The sequence below is a fragment of the Gorilla gorilla genome, chromosome 4 (genome assembly GCF_029281585.2).
Source record: "Gorilla gorilla gorilla isolate KB3781 chromosome 4, NHGRI_mGorGor1-v2.1_pri, whole genome shotgun sequence".
In the NCBI taxonomy this organism is placed as follows: domain Eukaryota; kingdom Metazoa; phylum Chordata; class Mammalia; order Primates; family Hominidae; genus Gorilla; species Gorilla gorilla.
The window spans coordinates 43,706,584-43,726,865 of NC_073228.2; the positions used below are offsets into that span (position 1 = coordinate 43,706,584).

Here is a 20,282-nt window from a genome sequence, read left to right on the forward strand (position 1 = left end):
TTATCTCTGCAGCTTAAGAATAACAGTCATAAAGACTATACTTTCAGGGATCATTTCTATAGTTAGTTGCTAGAGAAATTTCTCTGGACATGTGGAGCACCAGAAACCATGAGGAGGAGATGTAGTGTTCTCTCCGGAGCATGAAGCTGGCTCTTGGTGTTGCTTCACTGCACCTGCCATTTGCCATTGACAATCATTCTTCTCTTCCTCTGGGAGAGTAAGGAGGAGAGGACACAGTCTGAGTGGTTCCCATTTATGTGGGTTTTTTAAAATTATACTTTAAGTTCTAGGGTACATGTGCACAACGTGCAGGTTTGTTACATATGTATACATGTGCCATGTTGGTGTGCTGCACACATTAACTCGTCATTTACGTTAGGTATATCTCCTAATGCTATCCCTTCCCCTCCCCCCATGTGGGTTTTTTTTTTTTTTAAGAATAATAGTCACAGCTAACATTCGTCACACACATACCATGTGCCAGGCTCAGTGTCAAGAGCTTTCCTTACAACAGGTGTGTGAGGTTGATACTGTTATAATCCCTATATAGCAGATGAGAAAAGTGAGGTTCAGAAAGGTAATCCACTTGCTCAAGGTTACATAGCTATTAGGTTCTAGAATTGGAATTTGAACCCAGCTAGTATGACTACTGGGAAAGCACTCTTATTGAGGCTCAACCTTGTCATAGAAAGTGAATAATGCAACTTCATTCATTCACTCATAGTTTCTACAAATGTTTATTGAGCATATACTATGTGCAAAGCATTTTTGTGGTGAACACAACATAGGTCCCAGTCCTTCTGTAACTTATTTTTGAGCAGAATAAACCAAATCATTATACAATACACTTACCTTGTAGGGTTGTTGTTATGTACATAAAAGTGCCTAACACAAACATGTCACATAGTGGATAGCCAACAAATATTTCCAAGAAATTTATAACCTCATGGGAAAGATAAAAAATCATGCACAAATAACTGTAATTCAAGATATATTGTGGCAAGGTTTTAGAAGAGGCCATATTTTATTTTATTTTCCAGTTTTATTGAGGTATACAAAACACTGCGCATACATAGTACTGTAAAAGCCCAGAGAAGGAAATCCCTTCTGGTGGGCTTGAGAAGCCTTCATGGATGAGTTGGCATCATGACTTGGCCATGGGGTGAATGGGATAGGTTTTTGGTAAGATACATTGCATGCAGAAATACCATGTGCTAAGACACAGAGGTGATAAAGTTTAGGCATTTTTGGGAACCAAAGGGTGATTCTGTTGATTAGGTAAAAGAGAGTAATGGGAGGTATGGCTGAAAAGACAAAATGGAACCAACTCCTGGAAATAAGAGTTTTGACTGGGTTTGAGGAGGACAGATAGGTAGTTTGGAAGAGTAAAGCATGAGGCAGGAATAGGTAAGCTGAGGAGGGATGCTTTAGTAGTGGATAACATTTGGGTCTTTGGCACAAGGGCTGAGGCCACTGGAAGGCAGAAAATGGTTGCAAAGAAAGAGCATAAGAATGTCAAAGGTTGCCTATGTTCCCTGTACCCAGAGAAGGAAGACAAATCTCCTTTGCCATACTTGATTTTATTTTTCAGTATCATTGGGTATAATTTGTATACAAAGCACTGTAAATAAGGAATGCATACAATTTGGTGCCCTAACCACTTTTCAGAATGTTATGCCAATGGGAAAATACGTTCTATGGATATATGCTTCAACTTTTAAAATATGATTGGTCTGAAAATTAAAGACTGTATTCACAAATTTTCAGATCTGTTAAAAAGATTTAATAGATTTTCAAAGCTGGCCCAGACAACTTTCAACTTTGTTTCATTAGGAAAATGTATTCCAAGGTCCAAACAACTGGAAATGAACTTTTAGAATACAGTCAATACTTGAATTGAGAGCTGCCTGTCTAGAATTTCCTTAATGGGCAACCACTGGTAAATATCTGTTTCCTTTATCGTATTTTCCAAAATTGCCCCATCATCAGGTTTTTTAACAAAAACCCGGGGATTTTGTTAAAATATATAGATTTCTAGGCCCCTACCCTGGAGATGCTAATTCACTAGGTCTGGGGTGGACCCTGAGAATTTGTACTTCAATAAAAGGTCCAAGGGATTCTTAAGATCAGGAAAGTGTGTACAAATCTTTATCAGAATACCCTGTTTTTTGTTTTTTGTTTTTGAGGTAAGTGACTATTTTGGTTCTCAACTGAATTTTAACAATGAAGGGAAAATCTTTCCAGCAGGGCTTAAGACCTGTCAGTAGCTGACAACATTTCAGCCTGATTCGCTCCTGGGGTGAGGAGATGGGGAAATGTTCATATGCTGCTCTGTGCTTCCTTGTGAACTGGCAACATCTCAAGATGTTTCTGATGCTGGAGAATCCCTCAAAGTGGGACAGAACTGAAAGCCCTGGTCCCAAGATGAGCCAGGTAAAGCCTGGGATTGACTGGTTGATTGTAATCGAAACTCTGAGGACCCCGGACCTGTACTGATATAGCCACAGAGCTGGTCACGTAGTCATTAGCTTTTAGATCAAAGTCCATTCCATTTTTTTATGGCTTGGATAATTGGGTACTTTATGTAAGGGTTTAATTATGACAAAGTAATAAATGGGTAAGAATGATACTTTAGGCCAGGCACGGTGGCTCATGCCTGTAATCCCAGCACTTTGGGAGGCCAAGGCGGGCGGATCACGAGGTCAGGTGTTCGAGACCAGCCTGGCCAATATGGTGAAACTCCATCTCTACTAAAAATACAAAAGAATTAGCTGTGCATGGTGGCGGGCACCTGTAATCCCAGCTACTCAGGAGGCCGAGGCAGGAGAATTGCTTGAACCCGGGAGGCAGAGGTTGCAGTGAACCGAGATTATGCCATTGCACCCCAGCCTGGGCAACAGAGAAAGACTCTGTCTCCAAAAAAAAAAAAAAAAAAAAAAAAAGATACTTTAGAATCTTTACAATTAGGGAAAAAAGTCAACTTGAGGGCAAAAGCAATAATCTGGATTAAGTAAGATGGTACGAATTTAGGAAAAGTGTGAAATAATTTTAAAATGATTTCTGGATTTCTGTATACATCTCAGTTCTTAAATAGAAGAAAGTGTACACATCAGGATAGGCATTTTATGAAAATGTCAGTAATTCATTGTAGTTCTTAGAGTGGTTACCAGTAGAAGCTGGCTTTCTAAATTCTGCTATTTATTGATTCAGATTTTGCTGTAGTGTGAATGAGTGAAATAATGTTATATCTTTAATTAGGATTCTGTTGTTATTTTTCAGTTAATCTATGTCAGTAACTTTAGCATTTGTATTAAATCATTTTCTTCATGAAAGCTTCTAATGAGGAAACAAATTGATTGTATTTATATATTGGATTCTTGCCACCGCAATGTGTATTCAGTCGTGTCTTTTGAAGTATATTTTTACTGGTCATTTTGTGGTTTGTCTTTGAAGCCAGGCTTTGGGGGAAAAAATTCTTCATTTGGATGAAGGTTTCAATTTAACAAAGCTTTCTTATTTTTGTCTCTCTTCTTTTTCATCCCTTACTTTGATTTTCTTTCTTTTTTCCCCTCTTGACTTTGTGTGAGTGATTTAGAGGAAAATGAAGGCACCCTAGCCCCACCTTTTTGGAATAAAATCCATACTTCATAGCATTGCCTGGAAGTGCCTTGCCCTCTGCCTGCCTCTCCAAGCTTGTCCCTACCCCTCCCTGAAATGCTCTCTTATACTGAATGAGTCTCATACCAAACTCAGACAGCCCTTCCTGCTTCTTACCTCCATTCGCTGATTTAGCAAACATTTATTGAGCACAAGCTCTATGCCACTGCCCCTTGAGGGCTCAGTGACAGCTAATACAGTATTATAGGTGCTACTGAGAGGCATGCACAGATGTGCTGTGGGAACCCTAACATAGGACACTTAGCTGAGCCTCAAAGGATCACGGAGGGTCCGCTAGGAGAAGAAGGAGGCATGAAAGGAAAGGTTGCTGGCAGAGTGTGCTTGAACAAGTAGGCAGGAGTGTGAGCGGGAGCCGGGGAGGACCTGAGAGCTGAGGTGAGCCATGGAAGGATTTCAAGCAGGAGTATGATAGGACCAGGCTTGCCTTTTAGGTCATTAAGATAATGAAGGTGCTAATGACTAACAGCTGACATTTATTGGAGGTTTACCAGGTTCTTTACGTGCATTACCTCTGTTAGTCCTCCCAAGAACCAAATGAGGCAGATGTGGTTATTATTTGTTTTAAAGATGAGGAAACTAAGGCTGCAGCAAAAGTCTCAGCTAGAAGATGGAGGAGCTGGGACTTCAACCCAGACTTGTCTGCAAAGACTTTGCTCTTCATGCTCATTCCATTCCCTTTTCCATCAGCACTGAGGAGAGTAGGTCAAAGGGAGGAGGATGAGGGCAGGTGGACCATTTGCGATGTGGTTACATGGATGTGGGTGAGGCCTTTTGAAAGCTCAGATGAACTCAGTGTCTGCAGAGATGGAGAGGAGATTGATTAAAAGGGTATTAAGGGAGTAGAATCTACAGGTCTTGGTGACTAATGGGATATATATAGCAATAGGAAAAGAGGTATAGGGATGATTCCCAAGTTTCAGCTGGGTGGATAGTAATATCATCCATTGAAATAGGGAACACAGGGGTAGGAGAAGTTTGGGACCTGTGGGACAAAGGACAGTTCTACTCCTGAAAGAGAAAAGTAATGATATCTCCTGCTTTTGAATGTTTTAATGGACTAAAGTATTTAATATATGCAGGCACTATAGTGAAGTCTTTGGCAATTGGTTTCTTCTCTGGTCAGCCTGAGCTCTATGACCTATCCCTCTAGTCCTCTAGTCTTCTCTGATTCTCTTGTCTTTTCATCCCACAAGCCTAGAAAAATCCTAATCTTGGATCATCAGTTCAACTGTCCACCTTCTCTGTTTGTATATCTGGAAAGCTATTCAGTTCTGGAGAAAAATTGCACAACTGGATTGCGCCATAGTAAACCTTTTTATTTAATTTTTTTTTTTTTTTTTGAGACAGGGTCTTGCTCTGTCACCCATGCTGGAGTGTAGTGGCGCAATCATGGTTCACTGCAGCCTCAACCTCCTGGGCTAAAGCAGTCCTCCCACCTCAGCCTCTTAGGTAGCTGGGACCACAGGTACAATCCATTACACACGGCTAATTTTTTTTTTTTTTTTGTAAAGATGGGGTCTCACAATGTTGCCCAGACTGGTCTGAAATTCCTGGACTCAAGTGATCTGCCCACCTTGGCCTCCTAAAATGCTGGAATTATAGGCATGAGTCTCCATCCTGGCTGCACTACAGTAAAGTTTAGTCTTCAACCTCAGTCGAACCCTTAGTGATAACTGGTAGTTATTTCACATGCTCCACATCAGCAACCTTTTTCCTTAATTTTTTTTCCTCCGCAAACCCTTGTCAGTCTTTACCTCATCATATTGCTTCTCACTCTTTCCATGACGTCACAGCCTACTTCACAAGAGAAAAGAGAGGCTCTCAGGTTGGAACCTACTCAGTATCCTACCCTGTCCCTTACTCAACATAACTGCTTTGGGGTGCTAGGCTGGTCCTTTGCCACCTTCTCTTCTTCTGGACCTGGCCCCTCTGCCTGACCTCCCTCTGCATCTTGGGCCTGGCCTCTCTGTGACCCGACCCTCCCCTGCCAGGCTTCTCTCTGATCTCGAATCCTCCCTTAGCAACTCTTATCTGCAGGCAGTAAGACATTCTGGCATTAGTCAGACATGGGTTCTTCTGGTCCCAGTTTTACCATTTGCATGTTCTGGGCCAATTACATCACTTCTACACAATTTGATTATTTCGGCCAAACTGGTCCACAGTTGGGTTTTCTGTGCTCTTAGTCCCTCACAGTGTGTCTGGCAAATAGTGGAAATTTATTCATCTCTACTACTGAGAGAACAAATGCAGTATTCGTAACTTGAGATACAGACTGTGTTGGCATGTTAATGCTGAGATATCCACCTTGCCTAGATGAACTCTAATAACTAATCCAGCTTAAAAATTTTTTACATAACATTTGCCTTCAGGTGAATAATATGTCCATGTTCATAACAAGGAAAATATCAAAGGCATGATAGCCGAGTTTTTCCAAGGAAGTTTTAAATGTTTTTGTAGAAATTGTCTCATTTTTAAATGAATATCACATTTTTGAACTTGCCCCTGATTCTGTACAAGATAAACTGTGGTGGCCCCACAGTGTGGACTTTTAAACTCCTATGGTGCAATTAGATAACCTCTCCATGCTTCATTTTCTCATCTGTAAAGTGAAGGCTAGAGTAAATGATTTTAAGCATCCTTCCAGCTGTAAAATTCAGTGAGTATATGGGCCACGGTCACACATTCACTCAGCTATCAGTTATTCACTAATCAGATAATGGCGTCTCAGTGGTCGAAGAGTAGCTGTTAACCTGAAGCAAGCAAAAAATAAAACAAAATTAGGTTTTTAAGCGTCAACAGTGACAAAAATGACAGAGCAAGGGCCAAAGAGACAACAGTTTAGAATACAGTAATCAGCTGGAGTTATTTGTACATAAGCAGTACCTTGTTTTCTCCAATACACAAGTTTGGAACCGAAAGGCGTCTCTGACTTTCCTCTTGATGCTCTCCTCCTAGCCAGTCTCTAAGTCTGTTATCTAATCTCTTGTCTCTTCTCTTGCTCTCAAGTAGCTTCCTAAACTATCTCCCCACTTTTCTCCCTCCCATCCATGCTACACATCTCTGCTGGATTTGATGTGGACATCATTCTTTATCCTTAAAGACAAACAAACAAACAAACAGACCTTTCAATGACTCCTTTTTATTTACAGAAAAAAACCCTCCAACTCTGACCTGTTATTTAGTGTTTTTATTTTGCCATAATGTATTTGGCTAGCATTTTTCCTTTATTAGTTCATCGAATTATAGTTTGTTGCCTATTACATGGAGGAAGTATGGGGATTGTGTAGACATACTAGTGAGATTTGCTGGTGAAAAAACAGTCCTCATGCTAGAAAGTAGGGGAAGGAATGTTAGAATGTGGGTTTCCAGTGTTGCAATCAGAAAGCTTAATCACTCACTGATCAAAAAGAGTTCTTAGGTTTCTTAATGTTTATACTCATGGTGGGTGTTTCATTGACCATAGCAATGATTCCATGTAGCAAAAGTGTTATAGGAGACTCTAGTGTTAAATAGTACTTTAATTTCTTTTCAAAATTTAATTTCTTTTTTGCTGTCCAGGAATGGACTTAAAAATTGTGGTGGGGGAGCAGGTGATGAGTTATACTGTCAATCTCAGATAATGTTGTTTATTATTTAATAAAAGTTTGATTGTGATCATTGTATTTAGTAGGTAGGTGAACATTGTATTATCTACCTAGATGGGCTTGTAAATATAGACTCAAGACCACAGAAATATTACATCCCCCAAAAGAACCCGGGACCTTCTTGTGATATGTTCTTCTATTACATAATTGAATTATATGCCTATTGTCTGTTGTTACAATAGTATTTATCATATTAGATTGTCATCTCATTATATACAAAGAGCTCATATTTTGGACTAGATTGTACGCTCCTTGTAGGTAGGCATTAGGTCTTGTACTTTTGGTGAGATTAAGGAATTGGGACTAGAAGGATCACCAGCTCTTCCACCAGGGACCTTCCTTTTGCTGCCCAGTTGTTTCTAAGGCTGGTACCTGGACCCCTGGGTCCCAGGCCTTGGATGCCTCCGCTGGGGACTTCCACCAGATGGTGCTGTTTTCCCATTTCTGTTGTTGGGTGTCACTGGCCATGTTACTCTTTGCCACTAGTCCATACCTTCTGCAAGGTAGTAGATGGGACACTTTCAGAAGATAATTTGGAAACAATATGAATCTTTCCAAGTGAGAAAAAAAATTATAGGAAATATTTAGTGTACAGACTCAGCATTGCTCAGCAAAGCCATTTCCTTGGGCATAAATAAACTTCTACCATGTGGCTGACTGCTCAAGATCAGTTGCAAGGGGTTTTCCTAGCCTTATCAACTTGCATGGAATCCATGCTCAACTAGGTGTCCATCTGAATCCTAAGATTCCATTTTCAATGCAGGATAACTCTTCAGTGTTAGCCTTTGCAGTCTGTTTGGAGACAACCATTATCAGAGAACAGAGATGGTCAAGAGAGAGATAGAAGTCTTTGGACACTGAGTATTGCAGACAGCCTATGCATTCAGAAGGCATTGCTGTTTTAGTACAAAAAGGAAGTTCAAGCTGAATGCAGTGGCTCACATCTGTAATCTCAGCACTTTGGGAGGCTGAGGCAGGCAGATTGCTTGAGTCCAGGAGTTCAAGACCAGTCTGGGAAATATAGTGAAACCCTGTCTGTACAAAAAAAAACAAAAATTGGCCAGGCATGGTGGAGCATGCCTGTAGTCCCAGATACTCAAGAGGCTAAGGTGGAACGATGGCTTGAGCCTGGGAGGCAGAAGTTGCAGTGAGCTGAGATTGTGTCACTACGCTCCAGCATGGGCAGCAGAGCAAGACCCTGTCTCAAAAACAACAAAAAAGAGAAGTTCAAATTTGGATATCGTTAAGTCATTAAGAAGAGATTTGATTTTGTTCAGCAGGGGTTTACCAAGGCAGAGAGTATATGATGTGTTTTAAATTTCCATAAGTCACAGGTAAAATAACACTTTTAATACTTCAGTTGCAAAAAAACATTCACCTAGATGTTCTAGAGTTATAACATCACAGATGTTGGCCTTTCTGGATAGCTAGTTTTATAATGCCATTACAACTCTATTCACCTAATTCAGTGGGTCATATCATTTTTGGTGGGTGTGGGGCAGGGGTGAGTTATTGACACTAATGAGGTCTATAGACTCTTCTCCAAGAGAAAAGAAAACAAGTGTTACATTTCACCCACAATTTTAGAGAGTTTAGGAAATCCCCTGAAGCCCAAACTATGGACTTCAGGTTAAAGACCTCTGTCTAACCACTCCCTAATATTCACATTAGGGTTGATTCATGCCCATAGGCTATCTAACAAAACAATTGTATCTTCTCTTAAGTGCCAGATTTATTATTTTTTTATATTATAGCCAATAGGAAAGCAGTTAATATGGAATTTAAGAGCTTGGGCTCTGGAACCAAGTAGACCTGTGATATGGTTTGGCTCTGTGTCCCCACCCAAATCTCATCTTGAATTATAACCCCCACATGTCAAGGGAGGGACCTAGTGGGAGGTGATTAGATCGTGGGAGCAGATTTGCCCCTTGCTGCTCTCATGATAGTGAGTGAGTTCTCACAAGATCTGGTTGTTTGATAAGTGTCTAGCGCTTCCCACTTCTCTCATGCTCCTCTCTCCTGCCACCCTGTGAAGAAGGTGCTTGCTTCCCTTTCACCTTCCACCATGGTTGTAAGTTTCCTGAGGCCTCCGCAGCCATGTGGAAGTGTGAGTCAGTTAAACCTCTTTTATTTATAAATTACCCAGTCTCAGGTAGTATCTTTATAGCAGTGTGAAAATGGACTAATACAACCTGGATACAAATCTTGGTTCTGCCACTTAGTAGCTATGTGATCTTGGCCAAGTTGTTTGACCTTCCTGAGTTTGAGTTTCCTCGTCTGTAAAATGAGGATAATAGTAGTCCTGGGCTGGGCATAGTGGCTCATGCCTGTAATCCCAGTACTTTGGGGAGGCCAAAGCAGGAGGATCACTTGAGGCCAGAAGTTCGAGACCAGTCTGGGCAACATAGTGAGAATTTGTATCTACTAAAATGAAAAATAAAGGAAATTAGCCAGGTGTGGTGGTGCACACCTATAGTCCCAGCTAATTGGGAGGCTGAGGCAGGAAGATTGCTTGAGCCCAGGAGTTCAAGTTTACAATAAGCTATGATTGCACCACTGCATTTCAGCCTGTGTGACAGAATGCAACCTTGTCTTAAAAAAATACTGACCTCCTAGGGTTTTTATGAAGATTAAATAAAATAATACATGTGCCGGACATGGTGACTCACGCCTGTAATCCCAGCACTTTGGGAGGCCAAGGCAGGCAAATCACCTGAGGTCAGGAGTTCGAGACCAGCCTAACCAACATGGAGAAACCCCTGTCTACTAAAAATACAAAATTAGCCGGGCATGGTGGCACATGCCTGTAATCCCAGCTACTCGGGAGGCTGAGGCAGGAGAATCACTTGAACCTGGGAGGCGGAGGTTGCGGTGAGCCAAGACTGCACCATTACACTCCAGCCTGGGCAACAAGAGCAAAACTCCGTCTCAAAAATGAATAAATAAATAAAAAAACACATGTAAAACATATACCTAGCACAGGGCCAGACGTGGTGGCTCATGCCTGTAATCCCAGCACTTTGGGAGGCTGAGGTGGGTAAATCACTTGAGGCAAGGAGCTCAAGACCAACCTTGCCAACATGGGAAAACCCCATCTCTACTAAAAAGATAAAAAATTAACTGGGTGTGGTGGCACACGCTTGTAATCCTAGCTACTCAGGAGGCTGAGGTACGAGAATCACGTGAACCCAGGAGGCAGAGGTTGCAGTGAATGGAGATTGTGCCACTGCACTCCAGCCTGGGTGACAGAGCGAGACTCTGTCTCAAAAAAATATATATGATGTATATGCATATGTATATGTGTATATCTAGCACAATGCCTAACATGTAAGTGCTAATAAATGTTAATCATTTTTTTATAATTGGGAAATAGAATTATTTTTCCTTTCTTTTTTTCTTTTTCTTTTCTTTTTTTTTTTTTTGAGACAGGGTCTTGCTGTGTCACCCAGGCTGGAGTGCAGTAGTATGATCATGGCTCACTGCTGCCTCAACCTCACAGGCTCAAGGGATCCTCCAACTTCAGCCTCCCAAGTAGCTGGGACTACAGGCATGCACCACCATGCCTGGCTTTTTTTTTTTTTTTTTTTTTTTTGTAGAGACAAGGTTTCACCATGTTACCCATGGCTGGTCTCGAACTCCTGGATCCAAGCAACCTACCCGCCTTGGCCTCCCAAAGTGCTGAGATTACAGGTGTGAGCCACCACACCTGACCAGTATGTCTAATAATATGAGGATAGCTACAGTTGTTTGTCTGACCTGTTTCATCAGGATCTATCTAATTAGCTGACTGAGGGAATAAAGCTCTGAGTACTTTAATCTCAATAACCATGTTCTTTGGTTAGCTCCATGGCCAAGAATCTGATATTCTCTCCCTTGCAATCTGTTGATTTAGATTCAGTAGCCCTATTTTCAGCAGAAACCTGACAATGTTTTCTGTGAGTTGTTTATTTTTTACAATTTCAACTTTTATTTTAGACACGGGGGTACATGTGCAGGTTTGTTACAGGGTATATAGTGTGATGCTGAAGCTTGGGATACAAATGATCCCATCACCCAAATAGTGAGCATAGTACCCAATAATTTTTCAACTCCTACCCCTCTTTCTCTTTCCCCACCTCTATTAGTCCCTAGTGTCTATTGCTCACACCTTTATGTTCATAAGTACCTAATGTTTAGCTCCCACTTATAAGTGAGAACATGCAGTATTTGGTTTTCTGTTTCTGCATTAATTTGCTTAGAATAATGGCCTCCAGCTGCATCCCTCTTGTTGAAAAGGACATGATTTCATTGTTTATTATGGCTGCATCATAGTCCATGGTGTATATATGCCACATTAAAAAAAATCTAATCCACTGTTGATGGACACCTAGGTTGATTCCATGTCTTTGCTATTATGAATAGCACTGTGATGAACCTACAAGTGCATATGTCTTTTTGGTAGAATGATTTATTTTCTTTTGGATATATACCCAGTAATGGGATTACTGGGTTGAATGGTAGTTCTGTTTTAAGTTCTTTGATAAATCTCCAAACTGCTTTCCACAGCAGCTAAACTAATTTACATACCCACCAACAATGTATAAGTGTTCCTTTTCTCCACGGCCTCACCAGCACCTGTTGTTTCTTGACTTTTTAATAATAACCATTCTGGCCAGGTGTGGTGGCTCACGCTTGTAATCCCAGCACTTTGGGTGGCTGAGGCGGGCTTGAGCTCAGCAGTTTGAGACCAGCCTAGGGCAACATTGAGAAACCTTGTCTCTACAAAAAATACAATAATTAGCTAGGTGTGATGGTACGTGCTGCTCCCAGCTACTGGGAGGCTGAGGTGGGGAGGATTGCTTGAGCCGAGGAGGTTGAGGCTGCAGTAAGCCATGATCACGCCACAGCACTCCAGCATAGGTGACAGGGCGAGACCCTGTGTCAAAAAAATATAATAATAATGATAGCCATTCTGATTGGTGTGAGATGGTTTTGATTTGCATTTCTCTGATGATTAGTAATGTTGAGCATTTTAAAATATTCGTTGGCCACTTGTGTGTCTTCTCTTGAGAAGTGTCTGTTCATGCCTTTTGCAAACTTTTTAATGGCGTTGTTTTTTGCTTGTCCAATTAAGTTCTTTATAGACTCTGTGAATTTGGGGTGGCAACCTAGAACTGTGTGTTTGCAGTATGAGAGATACTGAAATATATCTGTAGACAAATCATATCTATTATAGTCATCATTTCATCCATAGTACCTGGGCAAAGGGCTTGTCATAGAAGACATTCAATAAATATTGAATTGGTTGACTGAGTCACTGAATTATTTTAGAATAGTAAAATATCTTTAGAGAAAGACTCAGTTAATTTTGATGATTGTTTTAATTGTTAGATTATATTTTCAAGACTTTCCTCCTTAGTTTCTTGTTAGAGGTCCTGTTCTGAAACTGATTGTTGGTGGTGGAAACTTGTCCACTTGTCCATCAGCTTTCTAATGATGGGTAAGTTATTTAATACTTGATGCCTCAGTTTTCTTATTTAGAAAATGGGCATAATAATAGGGTTAGAGTGTGAGGAAATGGGTTAATGTAAGAAAAGTGCTTAGAGCAACATCCAACAAAATGTTCAATAAATCTTAGCATTGTTATTAGCACTACTGTTATTACTACTACAGTGATTGCTGCTTATCAAGATTCCCTCAATACTGTGGGTTCAATTTATTTGTACCTTTCCCCAAACTAAAGTTCATTTTTTATTTTTTACTTTTTTTTTTTTTTGAGAGAGGGTCTCACTCTGTTGCCCAGGCTGGAGTGCAGTGGTGCAATCATGGCTCACCTGTAGCCTCAACCTCCCAGGCTCATGCAATCCTCCCACCTCAGCCTTCTCATAACTGGGACTGCAGGTGCACACCACCACACCCAGCTGATCTTTGTACTTTTTGTAGAGACAGGGTTTTGCCATGTTGTCTAGGCTGGACTCAAACTCCTGGGCTCAAGCAATATACCCACCTTGGCCTCTCATAGTGCTTGGATTACAGGTGTGAGCCACTGCATCTGACCTAAAGTTCAGTTAAAACATCTTTATTTTATATTTATTTATTTATTTATTTATTTATTTATTTATTTATTTATTTATTTATTTTGAGATGGAGTCTCTCTCTGTTGCCAAGGCTGGAGTGCATGGCGCGATCTCGGCTCACTGCAACCTCCGCCTCCTGAGTTCAAGTGATCCTCCTGCCTCAGACTCCCAAGTAGCTGAGATTACAGGCATGCGCCACTACGCCCAGCTAATTTTTTTTGTATTTTTAGTAGAAACAGGGTTTCACCATGTTGGTCAGGCTGGTCTTGAACTTATGACCTCCAAAAGTGCTGGGATTACAGGCGCACGCCACAGTGCCTGGCCAAAACATCTTTAATTTGAAAACACAAATAGCATACTCTACAATTTAATACTAAAATTTTAAGACTGTTCTGTAGCATAGAGAAAATATTGTGAAATTTTATTCTTCCATTTTCACTTTTGGAAGCACAAGTGAAGATGGGTTTATTTTTACTGAATGTAAAAATGATCATCATCAATATGGTTGCAACATTCTCTCTCTGCTCGTTCTGTACTCATCATTTTTCAGTTCCAAATATCATTTGCATGGTCCTGATGACATTGAGTATGGATATTGCAGAGGAGTGATAGCTTCCCTTTCCTACTGAAGCTGAAGCTTCAAAGAGAAGATTAAAGAAGTGTTTGTTATCTATCTGCACAGGCCTGATATGAAATTCTCAGAGGCTTTTAGGATAAACACAACTCTGTATGTGTGCATTTATATGCTTTTTCTTATGTATACTTATATTGTGGTCTTTGTATTTTGGTTTAAAATTTCTAGTTTCAGACTTGTTGGACTCTCTGGCTAACAGAATTGTTTTCAGAAAAAGGATAAGAATTGGAAGATGTTGGCAGGATTTTACTAAATCCCTCCTGAAGAGTATAGAATTCTCTATTGTGGAATTATATTTCTAGAGAACATGATGAAGGCCACCCAGGGGATATCTTTAACAAGACAAGACCAAGATCTTAAAGGTGTCCAGCAGGGACTAATCTGTGGTGCCCTCCAGTGAGGGATGTGATTGCTCACCTTTTGGGCTTTCCTTTTAGAAGTGTTCTTTGTGAGCTTTGGAATAGAGGTGTGGCTTTTTTAAAAAACAAACTCCCTATAGGGTTAATCCATAAATAATATTTAGAGAAAGAAGACAGGGAGAAAAGGTAGGATAGCAAGATACCTTCTGAAAAAGAAGGGAACTAACATTCCACTTCATGCTGTTCCACATCAAGTTCTACATATAATTTTTATTGTCAGAATTTTCTTTTTTTTTTTTTTGGAGACAGGATCTCGTTCTGTTACCCAAGCTGGAGTCCAGTGGCATGATCGCAGCTAACTGCAACCTCAACATCCTGGGTTCAAGCGATCCTCCCACCTCAGCCTCCCGAGTAGCTAGGACTAGCGACTAGCATGTGCCACCACGCCCGGCTAATTTTTGTACCTTTTGTAGAGATGAAGTTTCGCCATGTTTCCCAAGCTGGTCTTGAACTCCTGGGCTTGGGCAATCCTCCTGCCTTGGCCTCCCAAAGTGCTGGGATTACAGGTCTGAGCCACCACACCTGACCTCAGATTTTTTTAAATTGACAAATGCAGTGGAATGTATTTAAAATGTACAGTATGATTATATATATATGGATATATATCCATATATATATACACACATACATATACACACACATATACATGGTGAAAGGATTACCATAGTCATACTAATTAATACATTCATCACCTTACATGGCTTACATGGTTACCTTTTTTTTTGGTGAGAATGCTTAAAATCTACTCTCTTACCAAATTTCAAGTATGTAATACAGTATTATTAACTATAGTCACCATGCTGTACATTAGATCCTCAGAACTTATTCATCTTATAACTGAAAGTTTGACAGAAATACTTAATTATAGTATTACCAGGAATAAAGCAGGTTCTGCTATTTAACATCAACTAGATGGACCTACTACTTTATTTGATACTGCTGAGTTCTTAAGGTATGACTACTATTGGCAGAAGCAATACTCTTAGTATATATGACTTATAAGATCATATTTCTTCTCGACTGACAAGAGAAACCAGGAAGCCAGGGCACTTTAAAGTAGGTAGAGAAAAGGACTGAAAATCTGTGTTAGTTGGAGTGGGCATCATGGGACAGGGAGGCACAGAAGTGGCTGAGATCATCAATAACATACTTTGCCTATTTAACAATATACCTAGAGCACCTTTTAACTGCCACTGCATGACTAGGATTTTTTCTAGGCCAATAAATGAGAGCAACAGCACAGTTCCTGCTGTTGCCATCATCAATATTTTGGAAAGAAGAGAGAGTGTACATACACATGTGCACATACATGTATGCACATACTCGAACCCTAATTTCTATTTATATTAAATTAGAAGTTGGGTAATGATAGGAATTGGGGGTTAGGGAAGTGCCTCAAGAGAAGATGGAAAATAGCAAGAGTAGATGGAAAATTGCTCAGCCATTTGATGATTTGCTTGATTAGCTATGTTTTACAGAAAGGAGTTTTATGGAAAATTCTTCATGGTGGCCAGGTACAGGTGCACTGTCTGCTAGGTGGAGATTGACCCATCATACTATTATTCACAACGTATTTAAGTTTCAGCCAGTTTCAGCTTACATATGCCCCTGCATTGATATGGACACTCCTTCTTCCCAGGTTTTGAAGTGTTCCACTTCCCACACCGTCCTCTGCCCCTTCCTCTCCCCTTTGCTACTGCAGATGTCAAAGCTGTCCTGGAATTTCCTCACCCTCTAACCCAAGTATCTTACATTTCTCTTCACCTGATTGCCAGCCCAGGAACTGTTCTGGAAAAGGAAAGGAACAAGGAAGGACAAATTGTCAGGTTTCTTCTCCACTTTCTTATGTCTGATAATGTTCCCCAAATTAAACTGTGAATTATGGCAACATACTTATTCTCCACTGACCTCTTCTGTCTTTATTTTCTGAAAATTTGTCACACACTAAAGAAATAACCAATATATTCACTGGGCTGATACTCTTCCCTGAGGAAGCTAAGCCTAATTTTAGTAATGTATGTACTAGAAGACACACCATTATCACCTATCACCTTTTCTGCATCTTTTTGGGGGGTTTATGGACCCTTTAAACTGCAAGCTTGTCCAACCTGCCTTATTTTGTTGTTGTTTTTCTTTTGTTTTTGTTTTAGGCTTTTAGCAGGGTGAAGCCATGATTTTTAGTTTCTACCTCTAGTGATAAGTGGAAAAGAGGGATGAGGAAGGGGCTTTAGTGGCCCACCAGAAACAGAAACTAAGAACCCATGACTGTATTCTCTCCCTTGGGCACCCCTGCAAAAGAATTCTATAAAAAACTGTGGACTCCCTCCCTAGGTTAAAAAAAAAAAAAGCTCCGACGCACATCTACACTCCTGAGAGGTGAAAATGAGGATAGAAAAGCATCCCTTATATTTGGTGGCGTGAAGGTTATTATGTCTATAGCAAGAGTTAATGTGCAATGGCTCTGAGCCTGACTGGAGGATGTTGAGTGAGTGGGCAGTGAGGGAATAAAATGAGCCAAGTGTAGACAGTGCTTTTGAAAATGTCACTGTGATGTGACGGGAAACAGGACAGCAGGTGGAGGGATGTGAAGGGGTGAGGGAGGATTTGCTTTATTTTTATATGAGCATAAATGCTGATGGAAAGGGCCAAACTGAGAGGAAGAGGTTGAATACAGACAAGAGAAAAATTGATAAAGAATAATGTAAAGTTCCTGTGAAGGCAGGAGGAAATGGGATCCAAAATACAGTAGTCTTTCTTGGGTAACCATCATATATAACATTGTTTTTGTGGGGAAAGAAATGCAATTTAGTTTCCAAATAAGTGACTTACAAATGATCCTTTCCACCACTGCTATTTTGTTAGTTTAAGACTTCAAGGGTTGCTGGATGCAGTGGCTCATCCCTGCAATCCCAACACTTTGGGATGCCAAAGTGGGAGGATTGCTTAAGCCCCAGCCTGGGCAACAAAGTGAGACCCCATCGCTACAAAACAAAAACAAAAACAAAAACAAAAAAACAGTAACTTTTTCACTCTCTCATTGCAAGGTTGTTGAGAATTAGTAGTAATGTGTGTAAGCATCTAGGTGTGGTGGCATGTGCCAGTGGCCCCAGCTACATGGGAGGTTGAGGTAGGAGGATCCCTTGAGCCCAGCAGGTCAAGGCTGCAGTGAGTGACGTTCAGGCCATTGCATTCCAGCTTGGGTGATAGAGCAAGGCCTAGTCTCAGAAAAAAAAATAGATAAATAAAAGACTTCAAGGGTTGTCAGTTTTGCCAATTATTTCCCAAAATAATAGAGGAGATAGGATGGTACAATGAACTGCAAGAGCCCCATTCTTGGCTCAGACACTAAAATGTTAGACAACCTTAAGTCAATTGCACTAAAACGTTAGACAACCTTAAGTCAATTGTTCATGTTTCACTTGTTGTTGTTGTTTGTTTTGTTTTGTTGAGATGGAGTCTCGCTCTGTCACCCAGGCTGGAGTGCAATGGCGCGATCTTAGCTCACTGCAACCTCTGCCTCCTGGGTTCAAGCGATTCTCCTGCCTCAGCCTCCTGAGTAGCTGGGATTACAGGCACACGCCACCATGCCCAGCTAATTTTTGTATTTTTAGTAGAGACAGGGTTTCACCATGTTGGTTAGACTGGTCTCGAACTCCTGACCTCGTGATCTGCCTGCTTTGGCCTCCCAAAGTGCTGGGATTACAGGCATGAGCCACCACACCCGGCCCATGTTTCACTTGTAAAATTAAGAATTTAGGTTTAAAAGGCAAAGCCCAGGAGTTCGAGGCTGCAGTGAGCTATGATTGTGTCACTGTACTCCAGCCTGGGTAACAGAGAAAAAAAAAAATTAGGCTTCAGAGGCATTTGAGATGTGTTGGTGTTGGTAGTGGAGTTTGACTGTTATAACAACTGGGAATGTCTCTGGTATTTGGTACCTAGGACCAGTGATGGTAATGGTCCTGTAATACACAGGCCAGATTGTCACAACAAAGAACCATCCTGCTGAAAGCCTGTAGAGCTCTTGATGAGAAACCCCAGGCCACCGCTAGGTTCCCTTTTAGGACCTTTCCAGCTCTAAAGTCAAAATTACGTGAGGAATTTCAGTGAATTAAATGCATCTTTTAAGCCATTGAGACTCTTTCAAATCTCAGGGATAAGCTTTTGTTTTTCTCAAAATTAGTAGTGACTTTGGCTGGTTATAGACTTTAGCAAGCTTTTTGGACCAGGTGCTATAGCTATGGTAGGCCAACCAAAATTGAGAAATACAAGTTTGACTTATTCCCTTTTTTTTCCCCCTTGTATTTCAGGTACTATTGGGATTTTCAGCCCCAAGGTGAGTCCTCTTTGAACACATATGGTTTTATGCTAAAAATGTGTAAATGGGATTGTTTATTCCTGTCTCTTCTCTACAAGCTTCTCCACAGAGTGGCATTAACCATTTCCAAGGAAAGTTAGTGGAGTGTTTAATTAACCTTCACCCTGCTGCACCCCCCTGCCCTGCTTTTTAGCAACAAGAAGCTCTGTGCTTCCTCCTTCTGAGTGGACTGTTGCTAGATTATTTTATAAAACCAAGGCTATAATATGCTTTAATTCCTTGAGCTTTGTTAGGTGCCAACAGGATCCAGTAGCATTCAAATAAAATGGTAGCTGAGTCCATAATAAAAACCTTGAGAGGGTTCCAACTCAGCTAATCCTTCATTTGCTCCAGAAATAAATTCCAGTATGTTACCTCCTCGATCACAGTGCCCTTCCACACAGCCTGCCTGTCTGGCAGCAGAGAAATGTCAGAAATGGAGCAGTGTTGAAATTCCCACTAGAACAGTGTTATCACATTTTAATATGAGCCTTGCTGCAGCCTCAGTGCTTCTAATTGCTTTCAAACCATTGTTTTCCTGCTTTTGCTTGATGAACCCAACATCTGGCATGATTCTAAAAAGTACTACAGACAGCTGTGTGCAAAATTAAAAAAAGAAAAAGGCCAGGATTAAAACACATTTTTAAAAGGTTCAGAATTGAAATATTTTTTTCTGAATTCAAACAGTTTGAGGGGATATCTTTTAAAATATTTGCCTTCCTTCTTTTTAGTACTCTGGTTGAGAATATCACAAACATCAACCTGAATATTATCTTAATTTATTATAAATGGGGGGGGCTTTATTTTCTCAGATAATCACAGAGTTTTAGATCAAACTTACAAATAGCTTTATAAACTATTTTGCTCTATAACTTTCTTAACCAATTGTAAACTTTTTAAGTACTTTTTATTCTCTTAATGTTGTCACTGTATCCAACCCCAGTGAATAGTAATACCTTAAATAAATTAAAATTGTGAGTGATTATAATAGTTTTATTAAAATTTTTATTTTTCTGGCTCATACTTTTAGTGTATTTCAAGTTTTTATAAAGCTTTATTTTAAAGCCATCTTTAAGAAATAAAAACCATATATTTTCAAAGCTTCTTGACTCTTGTAAGTTAAAGTTGGAGCACTTACACTATTTTATGTAATGTGATGTGCTGTTACTATATATCTCACTATCCTAAAGCATTTATAGCTGAAAACATAGATTGAGCAGCGGATAATTTTATGTAATAATGTAGCAATTTGCTTTGCAAAATGTGAATTGCACTATTCAGGGGATGGCCCTATAGTTCAGGGTTTAACAGATGTTAACCAAAATCCACAGGGGGAAGCACATGATTGTGAACTGGCAGAAATGAATGGAACTGTGAGGGTAGAATTAATTACCTAAAGGAGAAATAAAGAGTTAGTGTCAGAGATGTGGTATAGGAATAGGCTGAGAAGAGAAAATAATTTTGGAGCTTAACACAAGAAACTATATGGGACTAAAA

General features: G+C 40.3%; 1 protein-coding gene and 1 non-coding gene across 5 annotated transcripts in view; both read left to right on the forward strand.

Annotated features, from left to right (window-relative positions):
- Positions 1-20,282, forward strand: part of SKAP1 (src kinase associated phosphoprotein 1) — a 296,926-nt gene that overhangs the window by 47,612 nt on the left and 229,032 nt on the right. For all 4 annotated transcript variants that reach the window (XM_063706296.1, XM_055387722.2, XM_019028638.3 and 1 more), the window contains exon 3: positions 18,739-18,764. In XM_063706296.1, coding sequence (XP_063562366.1) covers positions 18,739-18,764 — 26 coding nt within the window. The remainder of the gene's footprint in view (positions 1-18,738; positions 18,765-20,282) is intronic.
- On the forward strand, positions 32-247 carry LOC115934909 (small nucleolar RNA U3). The gene has a single exon (XR_004070638.2). It is a non-coding gene; the product is annotated as a small nucleolar RNA U3 (small nucleolar RNA).